The 23,914-nt window shown below is 51.6% G+C and overlaps 5 protein-coding genes across 5 annotated transcripts; 2 read left to right on the top strand and 3 right to left on the bottom strand.

Annotated features, from left to right (window-relative positions):
* Nucleotides 1–567: 567 nt before the first annotated feature.
* G6M90_00g074450 (uncharacterized protein) lies at nt 568–5,239 on the bottom strand (the record flags this gene model as incomplete). Its single annotated transcript, XM_066131002.1, has 7 exons — nt 568–974; nt 1,062–2,550; nt 3,725–3,898; nt 3,959–4,308; nt 4,363–5,034; nt 5,096–5,119; nt 5,209–5,239. The coding sequence occupies 7 exons, from the start codon at nt 5,237–5,239 to the stop codon at nt 568–570; spliced, it is 3,147 nt and encodes a 1,048-aa protein (XP_065987236.1).
* Nucleotides 5,240–12,093: 6,854 nt separating this feature from the next.
* On the top strand, nt 12,094–13,056 carry G6M90_00g074460 (uncharacterized protein; the record flags this gene model as incomplete). The annotated part of the gene is made up of 1 exon (XM_014690133.1): nt 12,094–13,056. One exon carries the CDS (start codon nt 12,094–12,096, stop codon nt 13,054–13,056), a length of 963 nt encoding a protein of 320 aa, XP_014545619.1.
* Nucleotides 13,057–16,570: 3,514 nt separating this feature from the next.
* G6M90_00g074470 (uncharacterized protein) lies at nt 16,571–17,005 on the bottom strand (the record flags this gene model as incomplete). The annotated part of the gene is made up of 1 exon (XM_066131003.1): nt 16,571–17,005. One exon carries the CDS (start codon nt 17,003–17,005, stop codon nt 16,571–16,573), a length of 435 nt encoding a protein of 144 aa, XP_065987257.1.
* Nucleotides 17,006–17,368: 363 nt separating this feature from the next.
* WetA (Developmental regulatory protein wetA) lies at nt 17,369–19,273 on the top strand (the record flags this gene model as incomplete). The annotated part of the gene is made up of 1 exon (XM_014690132.1): nt 17,369–19,273. The coding sequence occupies one exon, from the start codon at nt 17,369–17,371 to the stop codon at nt 19,271–19,273; it is 1,905 nt and encodes a 634-aa protein (XP_014545618.1).
* A 1,523-nt stretch (nt 19,274–20,796) lies between these two features.
* On the bottom strand, nt 20,797–23,126 carry FLC2_2 (Flavin carrier protein 2; the record flags this gene model as incomplete). Its single annotated transcript, XM_014690131.1, has 2 exons — nt 20,797–20,827; nt 20,887–23,126. 2 exons carry the CDS (start codon nt 23,124–23,126, stop codon nt 20,797–20,799), a joined length of 2,271 nt encoding a protein of 756 aa, XP_014545617.1.
* Between the last annotated feature and the right edge of the window lie 788 nt (nt 23,127–23,914).

The following is a 23,914-nucleotide window of genomic DNA, read 5'->3' on the forward strand; positions in this document are numbered from 1 at the left end:
CCCCTGTCAAAATTAACGTCATCCACTGACCAAGACAAAGCAAAACAAACCTCCTACCGAGTGCTGTTGGAATTTCCACGGCGATTCCATTGCAGCAGTTCCTTCACCCAATCACACAGACTAAATATACATCCGTCACATCCGTAAACAATGTATCCATCCCACGTCGTCCATTATTTTTTATTACGACAATATTAACGAACAACATAATTATATGACGAATAAAGTGACGGTAACGCTCTCTGCCGTTCATGCCGGGCGGACCCCGATTTCGTAGTTGACAAATTTGCAAAGGTATTCCAATCCAATGTCTTTCGATCGAGCCGGATATTTCGAGACGTTGGTGCCACTTGTTTGAACTTTTGATAACGAAACAGTTGATAGCTGCAAATTTTCACCTCGAAAGGCGAAGTATTTATGTATAACAATGGAAAACATATTTCAGACGATTCGAGGCGGCACACACTAGGGCCGGCTGACTGACCAGATCGCCGTGTGTATTAGTTCTGCCAAGGAAACACGCCTGCATCGGTTTCAATGAACATAGACTGACAATCAAGGGAATAATTACTCTGACCCAGGTTTGGGCTGGTGTTGCTTTGCTTTTGGTCCATTACGCTGAGCCCGTCGCTGTTGTCGAAGCTTACAGGCCATTGCATAGCCCGGCTCAGTCGCTTTTCTCCATTCTACCCAAGCTTCATATTCCTGCTGATCCTTAGGATTAGGTTGCTTTGGCTTTGGAACTCGGCGAGGCAGGGAGTCGTTCGTCTGGGCTACTGGAGGAATACTGCTCGTATTCGGCACGCCGATCTTAGGTTGCGAGCAAGGTGACCCAAGGCCGTTGAACAATTGATTTTGTGTAATAGGAGGCATAAAACTCTTCGGTTGAAGCGGTCCACAAGTATCCGGTATAGCTGTGCCAGCCTGACTTGTCGGCCACACTCCTGGTTGTGCCACCAGAGGTTTAGATGCATCTGGCATGAGTGGAATTAGACCCAAGAAAGACGCATTACAATGGGGAAATGGCTGAAAAAGGAGAGGAATACTCGTAGTATTCATACATGGCACCGGTACCGCTCCATCTGGAGTAACGAATTGATTGTCCCTAGCGGCTGGAGCTTTGTGTTCAGGTTCTGATGGGAACACCTCGCGGCGCGAAGACTCGTCCACTTGCTCGTCAATCGAGATATCAAATGATAGCAATGCCGGTCGCCGACCTTTCCATGACGTATTTTCTGTCTTTTGTGAAAAAGAAAGAAACTCTCTGGCTTTAGGATTGAGCGAGTTGTATTTATCCGGGGCATCACCAGCCGTCGAGTCGGTAGAGTGGTCCCCTCGCCGCGATTCCGACACAGGCCAGTATCTAACAGCAAAGTCTGAAGCGGTCTTGACTCGCCTTCCTGTGCCATGGGTTGGTCGTCGTGTAGCGGGCACAGGAGCCGTACCCGTAGGCTGAGGCTGAGGTTGCTGTGCTCGCGATGATTCAGGCTCATATCCGCTGTCACGACTTCGATCAACCGGTTTCTTCTCTTGCGAAGCAGCACCGTTCAACCTTTTTATTAACTTTTGAAACGCTATGTCCTTTTGCTCCAAGACATATTGCCGATGCCCCGAGGTATTCGAAGCCCCTTCATCAATGTCGGCATCACCAATGTTAAAGTCCTGCAGGCTTCCGGAAGAGAACGAAAACCCGGAGTCCTTGGACTGAAGTCGACACGGTTGACTTTTGCCCATATTTTTACCAATTTTAAGGAGAGATTGCTCCGAGAGGCAGGACAAACGCTGCGATGTATGTTGGCCACTCGAAGATGTGTGGCCGATTTTTCGAGGTGTTGACCCAGTTGCTTTCAAAGCGGCCATCAATTGATATCCCTGGCTCTCGTCTGGCGTAAGAGTGTGTTTTCTTGATATCATTTGAAGGAATCTATCGTCGACACTCTCGTCACCAGAAGAAAACCTGGCAATTGTGCATCTTTTGTCGCTATATGAAGAGTCTTGGCTGCATACCAATCCAAATAGATCGAGGGTGCGTCCTTGGCCTTGATCGTGTAGCTTGGCATGCCGTACTACGTCGAAAAAATGGTTGCCAGATACGTGGCTTCCTAAAAAGTCACTGCACGCGCCCCATCCCAGACTATCGTCACCAAGGTAGCAATGCGGGTTTGTGGAATGCTCAAACTCGACTTCTGACTTTTTTAAAACTTCCTGAACACTTGGCTGCTGCTTCATCGAATCTTGCAGAAAGGATGAAAAGTTGTGATGTGATGGAAATGTGGATTGAGGGATGTCCTGGACCAACGGTTCCATGCTCTTCGAAGCCGGTGTCGTAGAATTGTCCTGGTCATCATGAGCGCGTCTTCTACGCCAGTTTGGGTCGTTGAGTGGCTCATTGAACAATGTTCCTGTTTCTTGGCTTGCAGAAAGGTCTCTTTTCGTATATGTGCCTCCGTGGCTCGATTTGTGTGATTTATTCGCGCAGGTAGCAGAGTGGCCCTTACGGACGATGCCATATCCCGCCTTCTTGCCGCTACATGAGGCCAGGCCAACCATCTAGGATAAATTCATTAGCATAAGTCACTGTGTGTAGTAAATTGTAGCGCGTACGGCGTTGAAGCGATGTATCAACTTAGCAACTACAAGATCCTGGGTATGTTGTACGTGCGAGGACGTGATGTGAGCGCGATTGTTCCATTCCACGGGTGAACCGCTTTTGATCGTCCTTTCGTGGAATCTAAAAAAACAGACGCTAGGAAGCTCCTTTATTTTTGAAATAATTGAACGGCTTTCAGATGTGCAATTTTTGAAAGAGTTTGAGGCCAGTCGTGTGTGAGGTCTTTTAGTTAGAACACGGCCTCAAAATGAATGACGGCGCAGTCGGACTCCTTTGCACTCTTGAGTCAAACTTCACGAGATGCAACGGGTACCCAGAAACGACAGCTGCTGGAACATGGGCTGGCAATGGAGAAGGTGACTTGAATCTGAGGTGGAAGCAAGGGCAGGTGGCCAAGTTAGACCCCAAAGCCCGCGAAGAACGATTTTAGAAACTAGTGTCGCTACTGTGACAGAAACGCTCACTGTTCAGGGTGTTGCAAACGTCGAGTGGGATAGGGGTACAATCCAAAAAAACAAGAGACAGAGGGCAAAGAAAGCCGCGCTGGATGTCAGAACACGTTCGCTATGGAGTAGCCAAGAAGGACGGTGAGGGCGAAGTGAGAAAAAGGTGAAGAGAAGTTCAAGAGGTCGACAGTGGCATTGGGACGGTTGCCAGGAGGCAGGTGTTGACGCGCGGGCACTGAAAATGTCGGCAAGAGCAAATGTGCCATTGATGCTTTCCGCCCACGCCTTGCCTTCCATGTTGTCTTGTGACTTTGAGCCATCATCAACGCTAGATGCACACGTTTCAATAATTCATGGTATTAAAATCACGGGCAATTGCGCTGACAACAGGTATATTCCGTGAAAAATGAAGATGAAAGAACAGCGTAAGAGGCATATTCCTCGAGAGGACTAGGGATAAATATGGCAAGTAGATAATGACAAACTGATGCAACCGCCTGTTGAAAGAAAACACTGCAGAGACATAATAAATGGTCCATAATAAATGGTCCCGCGACATATCAGTTAGCCTTGAACAGCCTGACCACCCATGTAAGCAGTGAAAGCTTTCTGCTCGACTGGTTAGTCCATGGCCAATGAATAACGACCAAGGAGCAATAGTACGTACCGGGTTACGGGTTTGGATAAAGACAGTCCCGGGACCTGTAAACTTGCAGACGAGGCCTTCTGCGGATGCCATGTTAGATATAATACCGCCAGAAGCGACTCGCTCAAGGACGTATTTGGTATTCCATGCCACCAGGTGGCCGTTATCGACAATGTACTTCTCACCATCCACAAGCTGCCGTGGGTTAGTTTGGAACCAAATTGGGACGAGATGGGATTCTGGTCAAAGACTCACATCCTTACGAATAATAGCGCCGAAACTTGTGAGCCACATGATACCAGTGCCGCTGATTCTATACACAAACAAGCCTTCTCCGCTAAAAATTGCTTTCCCGAGGCCCTGCCGTTTGTGGTCTTTGATAATTCCCTGAGTGGCCGCGAGAAAGGCGTCGTGCCCGACAACCCAGCTCTCTTGGCCAGTCAGACGGATGCTGGTAATATCTCCTAGCATGGGGGGAGCAAGGAGAAGTTCACCAGGGCCGACATATCTGGAAGTTGTCATGTCTGCGCCAGCAATCATCTTCTTCACACTAAACTTCAGTTCTCCTTTAAGTGTGATGGATGGGGACATGGCAATCATGGCGCCTTTTCACTGTTAATCGGGAACGTGAGCTACACATGGACTAGAACAGTACATACCGGGTTTGGCTTGCATAGGACAGCCTATAGCCAGTTGAATGGTCAAGATGGTGTTGGAATCACGGTGACTAATGCGGTAGCTCCCGCCATTGAAAGTGCCCACATCATCAACTACGGCGCCTGCGCCAACGAAGTGACCAGCAGGCGGCGCTCCAGCCGAAAGATTAGAGGGATCACTTGTATCTAGTGGCTCTTGTTGTTGTTGTTGTTGTTGTTGTTGTTGTTGTTGTTGTTGTTGTTGTTGTTGCCCAGCCTTCTCCGGGGGATATGGCGCATTGCTCCCGGGAAACGATGGAGGAGGGTCAAATGCAGGCGGGTCTTGCTGTTTAGGATGATGGTCACTTGACGACGCTGGTCTCACGGCCAAGGAAGCCTGCTGGAGCGGTTGAGGAGCAGGCGGAGAAGTTGGGGGAGGGGGGTACTGGTGCGAAGCGGCACGCTGGTGGTGAGCCTGAGACGATGGACTTTGCTGGGGAGGCGGTGGGTATTGTTGGGCGTTGGAGTGGTGAGACAACTGAGGAGACGGGGTGTGTTGCGGTGGCGGAGGATAGTTCATCTGCTGCCCTGGAGAAGCCTGGGGAGGGGGAGGGTAATTGACAGGCTGGAAAGGCGAGCCCTGGGCCGGCGGAGGGTAGAATTGTGTTCGGTTGGCGGGAGGCGATGTTGGCGGACCTGTCTGCGAGTTAGATGCAAACCTGGTTGATAACGGAGATGTCAGCCGGGGTAATCGAACCTCCAGGTGCCGATCCCGGGGGGGCTAGAATCACAGATAAATATCCGTCAGCTTAGGCACCTCAAGCGTAGAATGTCAGAGGCCTCGATCGGAGCATGACAAGTTTGCCTTACGAGGATAATACTGAGGCTGCTGCGTAGCCATGGTTCAAGCGTAGGTGTCCCAGGCAATATCACGCCCTCTGCGAGTGCGATTATACCAGCGTATGAATGTGTCAGAGTACCGACGGGATGGGCTGCCTTGCGGTCCCAGTGGCGTGGGTGGCCTTTGCTGAGACACGATTGTCGTTGTTGTTGTTGTTGTCGTCGTCGTTGGAAGTTTGAATGGACAGATGAAGTCTCCAGGGTTCGCGGCTCGCCCCGCAATGGCGTTTGGCTCCTGGCCTAAGGCAACTCTCAACGACGAGGATAGCCAGCCTCGCAATTTCTTTCTTTTTTTTTTGGCCGACGAGCGGGAAGAGTCAAAATGTCCACGACCTTTGGGTAAATCTGAAGTCGTCAATATCGACAGACCCGAGTCTGAGCTGATCTTGCACCGGACCTGGCCCTAGGACAACGTAATCAACTTCTGAACGGAGCTCAACAGCCGCCCGATGGCCAGCTCGTGGGCGGTTGAGACATGGCAATAGACCAGTCAGCAGCTCGCGAACTGCAGATGATCCCCGCAGTTTGAATAAAGCTCAAGAGTGTGGGCCGTGAAACGTGGGACACGGTCAACCCGCTCGCGAGGCTTGAAACGCTTGAGATGTGCGAGATGTGGTGCGGGACCGCCTCGATTGGCGGGCCGTGCTCCATTAGCGCCCAGGTGGGTCCCCAGCATTGTATGTACTGTACGGAGTATGTACGGAGCATTCGTGCTGGACTCAGGATAAGTAAAGTCAATACTTAAGTACCAGACATATGTATGGAGCGCCTGGAGCCGCCGTCGGCGTTGCGCTCCGTTACGTCAAGTTGGTGCTGGTCCCTGGAGCTTGAGGCCTGCAGCCTGATGACAGGGCAACCAGAACAGTCTAGTTCATCTGGTCCAAGCTCTCATAAACGTTGCATGTTGGCGTGGTTGGTTCAGCCTTTTCATGTCAATTGGACTCCTCTCCTCGATGCCGGCCGCTCCTAGGCTTGGCGTCCAACGCCGGCCCATTCGTGTCGGCGCTTGCCAACTGCTTGCCAGACCCGAATCACAGACGCTATTTGAAGTACAAATTTTGCACAACACATTATGCATCATGAGCATGCAAGTCCGGCGGCTACGTCGGACACCGGACGCTGTCGCTGTTCCTCGGATAGGAACCTGGGCTTGTAATTGGCTTTGGGAGTCTCTGTGCGACCCGCGAATCATTGATCTATGACCGTGCTTGCTTGTATCGTCTCATGAGGGACTATTGCAGGTACCGTGCTTAAGGTGGCTTGATCCGAGAATAGGCGACGACGTTTTTTCTTCTTCCCTCTTCACTCTGGTCCCAACACTGGTGCGGAGTACCTGTGTAGAGACTAGCCATCAGAATACCAAAACTTTGCACAAGTGGACGTGGGCATCCTACGGCTCGCAGTCTCAAGCCACCTCGAATTGTCCAGATAACGTTTTTTCCGCAGCAAGAGGGGCCGGCACGCTTTGTAATTCAGCGTATGTATGCTTGTCCCACAAACTGGTTCAACTAAGAAACGCTAGGCCGGTGCCTCATCTAATCCTCAGCTGTTAGATGGACTAGGCACCTAGGTAAGTAGATGGAATGTCTTGAAATCTTTCCCCAGTGTCGCCGCATCCCTAGGTGACTTTCGGAGACATCGAGGCCCAAGGTATTTGTACATCCCAAGTATTGTTGGAGAACTCTGGATCCAACTCCTGGCCATTACTCTCGCCCTCATAAAACGTACCCTTGTGGTCAAAGCCTTGGGCATGACAAATCCCCGCAGAACAGTTGTGACAGTGCTCGAGCCGATGGCCTGTACTAGCGTAAATCTATTGACCAGCCAAAATTTTTCATAGCTCTAAAGAGGCTGGACTCGAAGCTCGAAACCATGTAGGGAAAAGATGTATACCAAAACTAAGCAGCCAAAACGTTTGAACTACTCCTATGGCAAAACACTGGTATCTGCCTGTGAGCAGTATACCAAACTGCACCCCATGCCTTGGTGAGAAGAAAAGCGTTGTTCTAAAACAGTCCGGATTGCGCATCATGGATTTGACATTATGCTATACTGCCAGGCTATCGGGTACACAAGGGCCATCAGTGGGATGACGAAGGTTTTTCGCAGATAACAGTACTTGCCAAATTCCAAGTCGCCTATGGATGCCTATCGGCTCCAGATATAGAATGGATGGTGACTTGGACGGTTTTGACTGTGTTCTCAAAGTTCGCGACGGAGATGACGGGCATTGTTGCAGTCTTCACCCCGGAAATATACTTGCACTTGTGTTAGCTAACAAGGAGTGCAAAATCCTGCCCACAAAGGAGGCCATTGGCGAAGGCGCTGGAGCTATCTCAAGTTCCTATCACGGGGTTTTTGCACAGGCTTGCAAGGATGGATATCTTGGTTCAACCCCCGAGGGCACGTTGCCGGAAAAGAGGCGAACAAGGAGCAACTACGGCGCTGCTCATGTTTTCTTAATAATGGCGCATCGGATTGTCAATATTTAAGTGCCAGGGTCTGGGGCACTTTCCAGGCTTGACCACACAATATAGTTGTTTATCGACTCCTAATGCCCAACGCAGGAATCGCAATTTGACATCGTCGTCTCTCTAAGTAGCAAAGGGTCTTTTGTCGAGCCAAGCCAGACTCCGAGGCTTCGAACCGCTGATGCAAGGGACCTATGCCTCCAAATGGAACCGAGTGTTTTGGCTTGGGTGCCTATACGCAGTCTTTGATCCGCCGGGTCTTTTAGGAGAAGAGAGGTTCACACAGGAGTCATTCGTTTGCATGTATATGTTTGCATAGGAATGTCGACGCTTTTGTCCTGGCTTGCTCTAGTCTTGGTGCAGCTTAGTGATGGTGCACACATCCATGCTCAGAAGCCCTGAGGCATCAGATTCCATCTGAAGGAAACAGAGGATTCAATCCAAGCTGCCTCAAGAGACTTGAGAAATGAGCTACAGACACCTCGTGTCATAAGGTGTGGGGAAAGAGGAACATAGAGTTTTCTCCGAGCCATCAACGAGTTTTCGTGGTTCTCTCATCCAGTTCGTTCCGCATCGTCAGTCAACACCCGATATGGCGCCTCGGCGGCATGAGATAGTCGCGAGCCGGCGCCTGGCGAAGCAGGTTAATAGGGGATGTTGGCTGCAGGAGCAAAAAGTGTCAAGTTCGTGGGCCACGAGGTACATACTAAGTACCTAGTTAGTTTTCATTGACATTCAAACCCTGGGCTTGCAGGGCCAATGATCTTGGTGCGGATTTCTGGTGCCGGCCAAGGCTGTGCAGCTAGCCAGGGTGTTTGGCAAATTCATACATACATACTTAAGTACATACATACGGCACCCATAGCGTACGCGGCTTGTGCATTGGCCAAGGAAAAAGAAGAACAACTGACGCCCCGCGCTCTGGGAAAGACGATGTCTAATGCCACTTCGGCAACGCTGAAGAATTGACTGCTTTCGACGGACAGAGTGGCTAATAACATCAATTCATCTGTTCATAGAGAAAGTATGTACATATAGTAGAGGGTTGAGAAGGACCAGTTGGACGTGCTTTTTTTTCCAAAGATGCCACGACGGGAGTCAGTGAGAAACGCCGTCGGTGGCGCCAGCGCGGAAGGAGCTTGGGAACTGAGGGCCGTACCGTGCTTGCCGTACTTACTTAGGCACTTAAGTCCTAGTAGTAGTAGTTGAACCCGCCTCAATCGCTCGTGCGACACTCCAATTGGAGTCTGGTGTCATGCATCACGATTCACTGCTAACTTCGCTAGGTAACTCCGTACCCAAGTCCAAGTTGACAGTTAACTCCACATTTGGAGCATGGGTCAATGGTGCACATCTCACCACCTTGAGCCAAGACTGGGAGGCTTTTCTGCCACTCACCACGCACGCCACCCTACGCCACTTATTAAGCGCTCGTGCATCTACCTACCTTTTCCCTAGGTTTTATGTACGTACGTGAGCCGACAGAGTGTCAAGGTGTGTCTTTCTTCAGGTGTCATCACCGCCCAAATTGTCGTCGTCTGACGCACACGCGATAATGTAAAGAGTATGACTAGATTGCAATAGTCGCACCAGCTGAGGCTACATCTGCCAAACACGCACATAGGTGCACATGGTCGGCAGGAAGCTTACCATGGCCGCCACGCGCGCAAAATAGCAACATCAACAATTCACAGCGTCTTGTTACCACGGCCCTTCGATCAGTACCGAGTCTGCAAGCTTCGGTCCGTGTACCGAGACAGTGTTACTTTGAAACAGCAACTGCCCCGTATTGACCGTCTTCATGCAATCTGGGGCTAGTTGAGATAAGAGATGTGAGCAGTCGCAAACTCGGGTTCAACATAATATTATGCACTCCGCAATGGGCCAAGCATTGCCTCGTGCGTATCCATAAGCCGATACGCTGAGCGGAATCCAGACATGGGTCGAATCATGCACGAGCGATCATCCCTACTACTTTTTCGATTGCATTGCATCACCATCACCAATGACAGCAGCTTGCAGGTCCACCAGTAACAATCTTTGCTTTAGGCATGGAGTGTTAATACTCAATGTTCGTCTATTACGCGTCGCACCACCAGCTCTTTGTCCAATCCTGGCCGGTACGTTATTCAAGATTTGACTTCCTCACGACGAGGGCCGACTTCACCCAGGTGCTTTCAATGCATGATATCCCTCCCTCCTTTGTTGCATTGGCCCTGGTGACATTGCTAATGTGACGAGGAGATGATGTGATACGAGGAACCCGATCCGACTTCGGTACTATACAGGTAGCCGTGCCCTGTCAGACGATCAAAACCCGGAGAACCTGGCTCATATCTATCAGGAATGATGCCTGCTTCCCCGAATTGCCTCCATTGGACAATCAATCGATGAATTCTCCCAGACCTAGAAAACAAAACAAGTCCTCACCCTCCCTGTGCATCAGCAGCGGTCAATGGGATGATGATGACCTCCACACGGACAGACACCACAGCTTCCTTCAATCCTCAACTACGGATAACTGAGAAAGAATCACGTACCCTGTACAGTGTGTGTACCTTTGACGTTTCATCAGACCATCACTGCACAAAAAGTTCTTTTCAATGTCTCTGAAGCTGGGATGCCTCGGGCACTCTGTGGCTGCCCACGAGCGAAGCACACACACGTAAGGGGCTCCATTGACCCAAGCCACCAGGACATTGTACAGCTCCCGTGGACCGGAGCCATTGTAGTATTGTCAAGTCCAGTAAGGGAGATTGGAATCGCTCCTAACCAAGCCAACAATTTGGGGCTACAAGCCTGCTCGTTCACCAACACGGCGAGCCTGAGGAGTCAAGGCCATATTCCGTCACACTGCTCCGTACAACAGGCATCCCAGCACGTCCAAATATCGAATCGAACACATTTTCCAACGCCACTAGTCTCATGCGGACGACTGAGATCGGACCTGCCAACTGCTCAGTAGCAGAAAGATGTTAGCCTAGTACTTCAACGGCACTGCTCCATGCTCACCGTGTCTGGGTAAGCTGGCCATCCTTGCTTAAGTGTTCACATTTTTCTTTACCGTGTCTGGGCTGGCCAATTGGCCAGCTCAAACCATGGTGGTTCGTACGAGTACGACATACGGCCTGCAGCAGGTCCGAAGTACCAGATTCTCCCGAGAGAGGCGGCTCTCAAGCCTATCGTTGCCAGGCATGTCCATCATCCATAATTCTTCAGACGCGCCCGTGGCTGTCCTGGGTCCAAAGGGTATCGTCTCCTGTCCAGTTTGAAGCATCGGGCTTATGCTCCTGGCCTTCAAATGTTCGAAGTCGGCATAGTACCGAGCACTAGCGCGCCGTCTATTCACTCGACTCATCCATCTATCTCGGCATGCAAACGAATGGAGCACTGCGTCCTGGCATCTTTGGAGAGTGGTCCAAGGATTGGCCAAGTACTCCGTACCCCGTACTGTCAATGAGGTCTCCCTGTCATCCCACACCATCAACCACCACCCCTGTTCAACCCCAAGGGTCTTCAAATGGACGCTCATGTCTGTGCCACCTTGACAGTCAGCCCCGTCCACTGGGCCGTCCGACTCCACGGGGTGCCCAAGGTCTGGCTGGTTGCTGAGTGGCGGATCCGATGGCGCAGGGTGGTTTCTGGTAGCCTGGCAGCAGCCCGTGGCCATGGTTTTGGTAGGAGTGCCACAAAGGGAAACGGGGTAGGACTCCGTTGTTTGACGTAACAACCGTACTTACGGAGTAGTACTTCGTTCAGAAGCCGGATCAAACATCCTTCTTCGGAGTAGCTGGCGCCTTCAAATGCTAGTGCCCATTGGACATGGGATGGATACTTTCAGTGTTGGCCGTACTCCGTAGCACTTCTTGGTACGTACGGATGGGCAGCTTGGCAGTCTGACGCGGAGCCACCAACGTTTTTATTTAGTGTGCCCGTGGCTTCACTGTGCGATGCATAACTGCACAACCGCCTTCATATTACTACATGTACTGCGAGGTCGCCCACCTGATGTCAGCTCATCGTTATGGCGCCTCTTCTCCCTGCCCTGCCTCGAGCTGCTTTCGCTGAAGAATCCAACATTGAACCTGCATGCGACCGTGTCTTTTTTCATCCTCAATTCAATAGCAGCGCCTTTCACTGTCGCCGCCATCAACGTCGCTATCGCTGTTGCTTTCGTATTTCTCGCTGCCAAAACCGTCTGTATTCCTTATCAGCCTCTCAGCGCTGCTGCATCTCAGACGGCCTTCTCTTGATGGGTTCCCAAATGGCCGCCTTTGGTCCGCCCTGACGCGCGAGCAGGATTGTCGCTACTCGAAACAGTTCCGAGCACAATCCTCGTCACGTACCACCGTCGACTTCAATTCCATGTCTCCTCGACTCTATTATGGATGACCAAAATTCTTGGCCCGGCCTGTCACCCGAGTTCGAGCGCCTCGAGGATCCGCGAATGCTGCACCCTGAATTCCCTGAAGTTTCAATACACCAACTTCCGCCGTCTTCTTCACAGTCACCAGTATCTGAAAGACGAAGCATCGAGCCTGGGGCCCTACCAGGCTCTCAACGGCACCGTATTTACCGCCGCCAGAACCGGGCTCAACCCATTGAATCTCTTGTGCACAGACTAAGAAGACATTCGCTGAGGTCTCGGGGCCATTACGCTGATATACTACCCGACTCTGCCAATACGGCACCCCTTCAGCGTCATAGAGGGATATCTGACGTCCAGCGACGACCCGACTATGCCTTGACGGACTGTGACAGCCCCCTGGATATCGTGCAGGAATCAACAATATCAGCTCAAACAGAACAGCCATGCAATCAAATAGCAGACAATATACTCACTCCTTTTGCAGAGTATGATCCAAATGTGCCTCAACTAGAACCAGAAAAGCCACTGTCGTCGACACCAGCTGAATTTCCCTCAATGGTTATGATTCCTGAGTCTACCACCACACAACACCACGTCCCGCTTCCCGAGGTCGACCCAAAACACAAGCTAGGGTTTGAGGATCTGGATCTTGATGAGGGATATGGGCATGGGACCGACGAGCTTGTTTGGACAAATGATGGCCATGGCCTGCTTCAGAGCCTTGCCAGCCGTGCACGCAAAAGTGGAGCTCTAGCATACCGGACGTCCTCGGAGGCTGCAATGGACTGTTCCCAAGTTGTACACAAGGTTCCGAGGATGCGAAGGCGAAGACATAAGAAAAACCAAACTAGACTCCAAGCATCGTCAAGCATAAAGACATGCGGAATTGATAGTCACGATATTACCACCCCCAGCCATCTGGTGGATGAGAAGAACCAACATGGACATCTGAAAGCGTCATGCCCTCATATACCCTAGTTCTTTTGGGCTTTCACTATTCTTCTTAGTATTACCATCACACGTTAGCACCTATATTACTATTACACTCCACATCGTCTGTCGTAAGCGACATGACAGTCGTCTTCACCGTCTTCCTTCTCCCTCCTTTCCTGCCTCTCTCTTTGATGGCCACAGTTATGTTTACTTTTTGCCTGACTTTCCCTATTTGCTTGATTCTACCCATTTAGTGTCGTTTCCAATTCTTACCCTGTTCCGCGATTACGCGGGTTTGCGGCAGATCGGTTTTCTTGGCGCATTCCATTTTGTGTTGTATTCTTGGGGGTTGTTTCTTTAGTTGCAGGCAAGTAAAGCCTGCTTGTATTATACAGGGCGTTCTTGGCGTATCGGCGCGTTTTGAAAGCGGTGACGAGGCTCCGATCATAGCTACCGAATCAAGCTCTGTCATATCCCGGCTGCACACGAGAGTTGTTGGCTTCAAACATCGCTGTGCTGAGTCAGTTGACCACAGCTTGAGGCTAGTGCCCACAATGGCTGTCAATTTGGCGGAATAGAGCCTAGCCGACGGCTGTACCTGCATCATCATCAGAAGAAGCCTCTTGCAACAATGCGAGTAAGGCCGAAATGGCCAGCGAATAGTGGCCCAAGCCAGGCGGCGTGGACCACCCGAGCATGCATAGAGACGAGACTAGCACAGACTTGGAAGAGAGCTGCACTCCGTACCTCGTACGCTGCAAGATAGCTGGCAGTCTCAACAGATCAGGGCAGCAGGCGTGGAGGTGGAATTGGGAATTGGCGCTTGAGCCACAAGAGTCGAGATATCGGGAGGCCGGTAATGGAGCTAGAGGAGCCAAGACGGGCCCGATGGACCAGGCAGAAGATGTTAAAGGCGAAACCGGAAAGGGCATCGGGAAACGAGAATGAGAATCAGGAAATGGACTAGGAAACAGAAAGCAGGGTTCAGATGTCAGAACAGACGTCAGAATGGGCCATGCGCGAGGCACAAGAGGCACACCGTCCTTGGAGCGGCTCGGGCGGTTGAGACGGGAGATCCCTGTTGCCGTCAACTGGCGAACCGAGGCAGTCTAGATTTCATCGAAACCTTAATGTACTCTGTACTCCTTAACTTCTACCCGTATGTCATGACATGCTCAAGCGGTCAAGTGGTGGCCGAGTTTGGGGTGATTGCGAGCTGCATCATTAAAGGAGTGCGCAGGTGCAGGTGCCAGCCTTTGCTGCCTACCCCTCGCACTTGCCCGAATCTAATCAAACTGATAAAAATGGCCATGTTGAATCTACCTCGCTAGCAGTAGTTGGCCTTTGCATCAACTTGGTGCTTCCCGAATTCGCGAAGTAGGTCCCAACATAGAAACAAGATGATCCCGAGCCATCGACCGCTTGTCGTAGTCGAGTCTCCTTGCCCAGACCCGAAGCCGGACCCTGGCCCTGGCCACGATAACTTCAAATCTTGAAAGCCAACAGACCGATCGAGAAGCCATCGAGCCAGAAAACTGACGTCAATGAGGGACCGAGGGGGGTACCTACCCCGTAAGTTGCTGCACGCGCAGAGTCCTGTCGTCTCTGGATGCACCGAGTACATGTGCACCCGTGTACCTACCTTGGCCTATCGGTCCACGAGGTTGAGCCTTGCCAGGCAGCCAGGCCCAACCGTGATGGCTAACTGTGTGTCATTCATCTCAGGGCGACTACCACGAACCAACAACAACATATGCTGCTGCGCCGCCGCCCAAAACGAAAAATGCGTTCAATGTTTGTGCTCAACAAGGCTATGCTCTGTCTGGCCTGGTGGTGTACTGCGCCGTACCGCACGGCTGTTTTGCAGCAATTTGCAGCCACGAGGCGAACCAACAACGTCCTACACTTGAATATGCATCTGTGTAGTTTATGCAAGCAAAGACCAGAAAAGAAGCAGACTTGCCAATTCTCTAAAACACCTCGTCAGCGCTCTGTAAGCAGCCCGCATGGAGTTTTCCTCACGTGTATTGAGCAGTTAGGGAGTAGCAATCGAGCGTCATGGCTAATCTCCGCCATCAGTCTCCAATGGTCATCAAGGGATCAATGTTCACGGGTCTACAAGTTACACCGCTCGCCCACGCTGATGACGGGGTTGGGGCTTGTGGTTGGGAATGGGGACAGGGAGAAAAAGAAAAAAAAAAGAAAAAAAAAATCTTCGTTTCGGCCGAACCTAGCAGGCATATCCCTTCCGCTCAGGGCCCAGGAACTCTCGACACATGGGAGCAGGCATCTTTCTTACCGGTATGGAGACGTCAGACGGGTACGACGAGTCGAGCCACCTTTGCCGTGATATTGGCCAGACTTCATTCCCGCCTGCATGGGTATCAACATGGACTGGCTATCACGTTACAATATTATATTATACGGGGTGGGCGACTGAGTTGCTAGACTTACTTTGGCACTTGCCCGTCCCTCGTTTTGCGCTGTTAGTTGGAAGCACCTCAGCACCTTGTCACCGCTTGTCAAACCGCACACCATGGATGGCATCGGCCATAACGGCCTGCTCATGTCCGTCCATCCCCATCCATGCTCCCCATGCTTCCCATGTTCCCCATGCTGGTCAGGGTCTCCAGGGCCTCAGGGTCCTTTGTCCTCACCCAGGTGCGTACTTGTTGTATGCATCACTCTACCTGACCTGACCCCCAACCGTTGACTTGGCAATCGACATTCGTCGCGCTGAAACACGTGGGGTAAGGTGTTGGTTTCCCTTTTTGATGGTGCTGGAGTCTAGGCTACTATTTCCTCCCGTATGTATGCTTCTGAGATTACAATGTCTCCAGGCTAACGTTTAGCCTGGGCTTCTGGCATCCGGCCAAACTGTTGACAGGTGGAGCTTGAGCATACATACATCCACACATAGTTCGTGGTGGCAACCTCGATCCTCCATGTCATCTCACAAGCAAGGCATGGCGTACATATGCAATGCGCAATGCACAAAACGAAGCCGAACCATAGGAGCGCAATTTGGAGGAAAATTTTCAAGCGACGTCAACTGTCACCCAGCATGCTGCTTCACAGGGACCTTGGGCTCCAGGCCTCGGGCTTCTCAGGCTTCTCAGGCTTCTCAGGCGCGGGGGGCCTTGGGCTTCAGGGCTTGGGCGTCGGGACGCGGGACTCGGGACTTGGGACTCTGACTCCTTCACATGGGCAGCACGGCTACGGCTGTACGTATGTATGTATGTACTCCGTACATGAGCCGAAGATGAAGGGCCCATCTGAGTCATGCAGGCGGCCTTGCAGAGCCCGCGATGGCCAGGGCATGGAGGGCGCGGTTTCATTCTCGTTTCTCTTGCTCGCAGGAAGCCGGGGAAACGTCGACCGGATAACGAGGGCGGGCTTTTGGCGCTCACGAGCTGCGTCTTGGTCTTTGCATCGCACGACATGGTGGCTAGGGAACGGGACCAACAGTCGGCCCTGGCCGTCAATCAATGCATTGTGGGCTCTCCAGTAATTTCCCAGCAAGCCCCCGTTGCAGTGGGGATGGCGGCAGAGTTGCTCTCTAAGAATACCCTCGCGGCATAACATGGTCTTGCGACGAGGTCGAGGTCGAGGTCGAGGTCGTGCTCATGCTCATGCTCACTGCTCGGCACCTCCATGTTTGAGCGGTAATGGCTGGCTCGTTGCACTTGCACTTGCACTTGCACTTGCAGTCGAGAAGAGTTGGTGCTTTGGGCGTGGCCTCTGCGTGCGAGAGTCGAACAACGACTGGAATGCGCAGCGCTATGTTCCCACATTCCAAGGCCTGCCTCTGCCTGCGAATGCCCCAAATAACAACTTCGCTCCTGAGATCGGTTGCTAGCTGATCGCTGCCCGTTGCCGGGTGTTGTGCTGAGCCAATTGTTGCTACGGGATGCGATATGGCCAACAGGTTTTGCTTGCCCTCGGGCCATCCCAGCTTAGATTGATAGCTTCGGGCCACGACGGGAACTCCCATATTCCACTTGTTCCCAACTCCCTCCTCCTCCTCCTCCTCCTCCTCCTCTAATTTCCTAATCTATCAAGCCCTCTCCATTCTGCAGGCTTGATCAGTCTAAAAAAACAAGACGACTCTTTGTGCCTCATGGCATTGCTCTGTTTGCTCTGAGTCGCAAAGGTTGTCGTATGTCATATATATATGTATATATGTATATGTGTATATGCGGAACCTTTGGCCATCATCATCATCAACAACAACAACAGCAACAACAACAAACGACACATTACCCTTCAGCACCACACACAACATCACACGCCGCAACGATACCCTCATTGGCAACACCAACACCAAAGCCACAACCCCAGCCCTTTGGTCCTCGAGATGGCCTTTTGGACTGTTCCATACCGGGCCGAGGCGGTCGATACAAATCGGGACCCTAGCATGTATTGGGAGGATATCAACAGCGCCAGTACCGATGACGCCCACAACGATTTCTTTGGCCAGTTCGTCGACTTTGATGCCGATGGTACCATTACGGCCACGACCGACAATGACTTCAACACGGTGCCAGCTTCTATGCCCGGCGTGCCAGAGTCTATGCTCTTAATGGGGGACCGTACTGTCGCAACCCTAGAAAGCGCCGTCTCATCCTGCGTTTCGTCCGCCGATGAGTTTGACTTCCTCTCTAGCAGCTCTCGCATTGGCCCAACTGCCTCGGCCGCCAGTCACGAAATCGACCCCAAGGACCTCACGTTAAGTGCCGATGAACTTGCTCATCCATCTCAGCAGCAATTTGACTATCTTGGGAGAGGATCCATGTCCGAGGCAGACCTCAGCAGACTTGAGAGTATTTCTCTGCATTCGCCGCAGAGACCGCAGAATACAACGTCGTCAGATACACCATCTCCAAAACCTCCCAACACCGATGCCCGGAGGCCCAAGAAGTTTGTGGAAGCCTTGTCTTCCACAATAAGAAAGGCAACAAATTTGCGACGAAATAGGAAAGCAGCGGCTGTGCCCCGGCAGGTATCACCACCACAAGAACATCTACAGCCTCTGAAGGTACCTAAGCAAAGGCGAGGAAGAGGCCGAGCTGTGACGCAGGGCAATCTACCCGTATCTCCTCCACTTCAACAGCAAGAACAAGCTACTCCCCATTTCATCCATGGGCAGTGTGATGACCCCTTCAACGACACCGCTCTTCTGCCGCCTGGAGGTGTCAATCTTCAGTATTATGGGCAGGTTGCTCCGGATACCCCCGTAGAATCTCCAGGTGTAAAGAGCGAAACTAATCAGAGTCATTTCCAAGTCGATATGGCTTGGCAACATCACCATCATCCCCACCATCATCATCAACAGCAACAGCATCCTCCTCCTCCTCCTCACCCTCACCCTCACCATCATCAGCAGCAGCAACAGCAGCAACAGCATCAGCATCATCAACAGCAGCAGCAGCAGCAACACCAGATGCATTGGACAGGCACCGGAGGCGAGTATATCACCAGCCAGGAGGCCGGTTGGTGGACCCCGAATATGATGAGTCAAGGACCAAACGACTTTTCTCATCACCAGAGGAGTGCTAGCGTTCATGTTATGGGGCATGGCCAGCACACAGGGATGCCATATGACTACGGAGCTATTGCCGACACCAGCACGGGTGGGCTTATGATTCACATGCCTCAGCCTCGAGGCTCCCAGTCAACTGTGGTCAATGACTTGACAGTCAACGCGCAGACGTTTCTTCCACCGCCACCCCCCATTCCTCAGGCTATAGGGCAGAAGATGCCTGGTTCAGAGAGATCTCATCGCCCTCCCAAGGCCAAGTCGTCTGGAGCAAGACACTTGTCTTGCTCCCCTGTGCGAAAACAGCGAGGGCCATCATCTTCGCCGACACCCGCGGATCAGTCTGCTGTCCCCCGATCTCGCCACAGCTCTGGGGCATCTGTGTCATCGTTAAGGAGCAGCTCCGGCCGTCTCCCTGCCAGCATGCCTGGCACCCCATGTAGTGTTCGCAAACGCCGCTCTCGAGATATCAGTGGCTCAAACAGCGCCACGTCTTTGGGTGGTAGCGACGGAGCCAGCGGGATCGGTTTCGTCAACTTTACACCAAATGACGGCAGTGTGCTCATGACAGGCGTCGCCCCCAGTGGAAGTTCCAAGACAAAGGCGCGCCGTGAAAAGGAAGCCCAGGATCGACGCAGACGCCTGAGCGAGGCCGCCATTAAAGCTGTAGCCGCCGCTGGGGGAGATGTTGACAAATTAATAGAGCAGGGGTTTGCTTTTTGAACCTGGAGGCGAATGATAAATGCTGTACTACGAACTTGCGATAATGGTTGATGGACATTTTTTTTCACGGCGACAACGAGCGTCACATGAGACGAAACGGCGTTGAGGAGTCAAAACGAACAACACTCAAACAACACGATGACGAATACCAATCATTTCAGGGGACATTACCTCACGATTTGGGTCACTGATATCGGAGGAATGATACGAATATCAAGTCAATGAAACGATGTCTACCCCACCTACACTATCAACCCGATCCATTTCATATCATGTTGTTAACTCTACTTGATTTTGTTTCCCTTTTCTTTCCATCCAACCCTGTTAAAATTCTCTTTCTTCCCTTCTTTCACCCATACATCTCTGTATACGTCATCCCTGGAAGTCACGTACTTGAAAATGGGCATAATAGCTTTCTTCTAACATGTACCAATCTTGCCTGCCAATGAAGTTTTGTACGCCCCATGGCTTCTTGCTTCCCCTTTGTCTGAATTTTCTTTTTTCTTGCCGAAATTTCTACTGGCCCAACTGGCAAGCCATTTTCTTCATGTAGCGGGACGAGAAGCAAGAAGCGATGATGATGAGATACAAGTCTCTTTGTATGAGTAAGGTGGTTATTATAGTGAGCATAAGAGTAGCACAGACACTTAATATCTATAATATTCAACACAACATTGCACCCTTTTCTACGCGCAACACGCCGCGCGCCAAGGAGCGTAGCAACGTGTAAGTAAATGAGGCCCTTTTTCGTCTCTGAATCCGCTTGTGCACACCCTCACTTGCATGTGCGCCGAACAGAATAGAATAAATAGTTTCTTTCATACTAAGGTGTATACAGCTAGAGTCTACTTCTCCAGCCTAGGTCGTGATGTTTCCCCATCTTCATGCTCGGCCCAAAGTAATCCTAGCCAACCAAACCCCGTTGGCCAAACACAAAAATCAGAGCCAGTACCACTGACGATTCCCTCCCAATACAGATATATACACTCGCAGGAAACAGCCGACCGAGGAAAAAATTAAATAAAACCAAGAGCTCGCGGGAGGGACCATCGAGACCGTCATATGACAGATAGTATACGGAGTCTACCATAGTCCTTTTCCACATTATCATCAGTACGCCATCATGCCTCCCTAGGCAGGAATAAAAAAACCCAAGCGACATTAACGGGGGAATAAAGAAAGAAAAAAAGTCAAAATGAAATATACGTGGTAAAGGGACAGAAAATCCCGACGTGCCGTAGCCTCCCTTATAATTGCTGATGCGATGCAGTGCGGAGCTCCATTCTTGACTCAGGGGTATGTATGCATATACCGCGCTCGCTGTGTGGAGTGTATTCGTCAACTATCCAATGGCTACCGTCAGAATTCAACACGGAAGTGACGGCCGTTGCAAATATTCATCAACCATTAGTAGTGGTGGTTGCTTGTGATTGTAAAAACTTTCAAACGCTGATAATGGAATGACTGTGGAGATGGCTGGGGTATTCCCTGCCTCTCCTTTAAGATATGTTTCCTTTTGATTTTTACTCGTAGCCTGCGCCACGCTGCCAGGGACTATTCAGAAACTTGTTAGACGGGACATACCATTCCGTGTTGTACAGGAGTCCACTTACCTAGACGTGTTTTGTGATCGGTACCCCGGAGCCGGGCTCGAACTCTGGTTGGGTCGCTGCGCCGCGGCAGATCCACTGCGGTTGTAGGGGCTTGGTGACCCGGAGCGGAAGGGGCTCTCGGGTCGCGGGTCTGCCGGGAAAAGCGGCATGGACGGATTGACAGGCGACCGAGGTCCCTGCTGTCCTTGGAAAGAGTGCTGAGAAGCCGCAGCAGAAGGATTCTGACCAGCAGCCCGGCGACGAAGGTCCTCGGACGAGAAAGACTCGTTGTCATCCTCCAAATCCATGTGAGCCTTGTATCCTCCAGCCTTGTCACCTCGGGCAGTAGCGGCAAGAGCATCCAGCTCAGTCGTGGTAGTCAGGTGCGTTTGAGACTTCATAAACGAAGCTCGGTCGTCGGCCATGTACTGGTAGCGAGCATCGGGGTTCTTGCGGATCAAGGAGACCGTAGTAGAGATAATAACCATCAGGAGTAAGATGAGCGCAAAAACTGCGTTTAGGACAAAGAGAACGACTCCGACGACTCCGACTACCAGTTGAGGGGCTCCAAATACATTAGAGAAGATCAGCAGGAAGATGGCGTTGAGGAAATTGACGACGCAGATGGCGATATTGAACGAATTAGTGGGTTTGTCCATCCAAGGTCGAAGAACTGACGCTGCGATTAGAGCAGCAGCCTCGATAATGACGAAACCAACGGCTTGGGCTACTCCGCTCTTCTGAGCAAAGGCAACGAACATGGCCTTGACAAGAGTGTACACCAAAACTGGAACAATAAAGTAGTATGCAGAGGCGCGAAATTGAATGTAGAGGAATCCCCACTTGTTGAGAGCCTGAGGGTCAGAGAATAAAATGTAGGCAGGGTTGCGGTGCATAGCCACAGAACGGCGAGCGATACGGATAACCTTGGTTGCGCCCCAGGCCAGCGTGGCGGCCAGACCGAAGAAGAAGAAAACAGCAAGCACAACCTCGGCCGCCGAGTCAACTTGAGTAAACTCCCAAAGGCAAAGGATGGCCATCTGAGGGAAACCGATAAGAGCCACACGGAAGAGAATACCCTTCAAGACGGTGAACCAGCCATTTCGGAACTCGAGGAAAGTATCGCTGTCTATCCACTTTTGCTTTACCGCGAGCTCGCAAATCCCCTTGAAGCTGGCAACAGCCAGAATGGTGAAGACGACGAAGATGCAGAAGAAGGTTAACCCAGTCATGAACAAGTTGGTGGTTTCGATCTTGGAGCGGAACGCTACACGCTGAATTCCATAAACGATATAAGCACCGGAGGAGGTCATGATGTTGCCTCGCTTAATCAGGTTGCCGGCGGCGGCGACAACGGGCCTGGGCATCATAGCGGCACCACGCCTGAAAAGACTGAGGCTGTGGCCCGTAAAGTCTAGGCCACGCTTTTCAACCTGAACAGAGACGGTGGTGAGGGTATCGAAAATAGTGGACGGGGTACCTCCAGTAGCCCGCTGATACCAAGTGAAAATGGTTTGCATGAATCCGACCTTGATAATACCCATCGACCATTGGAAATCCTGGGTCCAGGACTGAACAATGGGTGGTAAGTGAACACCGGTGAGACCAAGGATAGCCTGTCCTTGAAAATAGCCGAAGAGCGAGAGCGAGTTAGCTGCAACGTGAGCGGCCGTGTTGGAGTGTCCAAGACCATTGACAACAGCAGAGGAAACCAGGGCCAGACCAGCAATAATAGCGGTGGCCCACTTGACTCCCAATAAGTCAACCGTCTTTCCGTTTGAAATGTCGGCCTCGACACAGGCAATGCTGCGAGGGTTGTCAGTCTTGGTCAAGTTGATCTGGACACGGACGGTGGCATCCAAGTCGGGAATGCTGTAAGCGATGCCGGGGATCTGCTTGGCAGCATCGGCTGGGACGGGCAAGTTGAAGGCGAAGGGAATCTTTCCGGCAACCATGGGACACAGACCACCCAGCTTCATCTCACAAGGATCAACGGTCTTCCTCAGAAAAGTGTAACCATAGGCGGAAATAGCGAGGTCGAAAAGAACGTAGCCCTGGACGGATGACGTGGCGACAACCTCAACGGTCGCAGAGTTATTGTTTGGGGTGTAGACAACATTAAAAAGACTGGCAGTAAAACTTGAGTCGTCCTGGCAATTATTGAGAGAATTGGACACGAGCATGTCCTCGCCGGCAACCGGGGAAAGCATCGTGGCCATGGAGGCCAGGAGCAGCAGCGGCGCCTTGAGAAGCGACCGCATTTTGACAGTGGTCGAGTGATGTCGTTTGATCTTGAAGAGAGGAAAATTCGGAGTTGGGGCCAATACAATCAATCAATCGGCACTGCCCACTCTGAGTGGTGTCGTCGTCTTCGTCCCGCGAAACGGCTCACTGTTTAGTCGAAGAAAGAGCTCATGTGCTGAGGGCTGCCAGGTTTAAAATGGTTAATTAACGAGGCAAACGGAAGGTCGGTCGGTGGGCTGGGCCAGGTCGGATCAATAGGTGGGATGCTAATCGGGTTGAGTCGACGACCGAGAGAGCCTGTCGCAACTATATCGTCTGCAAGCGAATGACCTCTACCAGAGATGAGGTGACGAGGAGAGAAAACGATGACGGTAGACGGCGATGGGTGATGTCGGAGCGAGGGGAATAAAGAGTGACCGATCCGAGCAAACACGTCGTTGCACGAAGACGCCGAGAGTAGCGAATGAAATGGGGCGGTGGAACAAAGGCCCTGTCCAGACAAGATTGTCAGGGAAGGCGACAGTCGACCGTAAGAAGGGGGCGATGGGCGAGGTTGAAGTTGGAGATGGCTGTCGCGACAATGAAAAACGAGCCAAGTGATGGAGGAGGAGACGAGGCACTTGGGTTGTGATGAGGGAAAGGAGCCACAAAGAGAGGGTGGGTTCGGGAACAGGACATGGAGTGGAGGAAGCAATGTGCAGACATGGAGGGCTTCCGGTGGCTCGTCGTCAGTCGGTGGAGATGACTTTGAGAGCCAGAGTAGCCAGAACCTTGACGTTTCCGGGCGGGCAGTGCTGAAGGGCCT

This window comes from Metarhizium brunneum, chromosome 4 (genome assembly GCF_013426205.1).
Source record: "Metarhizium brunneum chromosome 4, complete sequence".
Lineage (NCBI taxonomy): Eukaryota > Fungi > Ascomycota > Sordariomycetes > Hypocreales > Clavicipitaceae > Metarhizium > Metarhizium brunneum.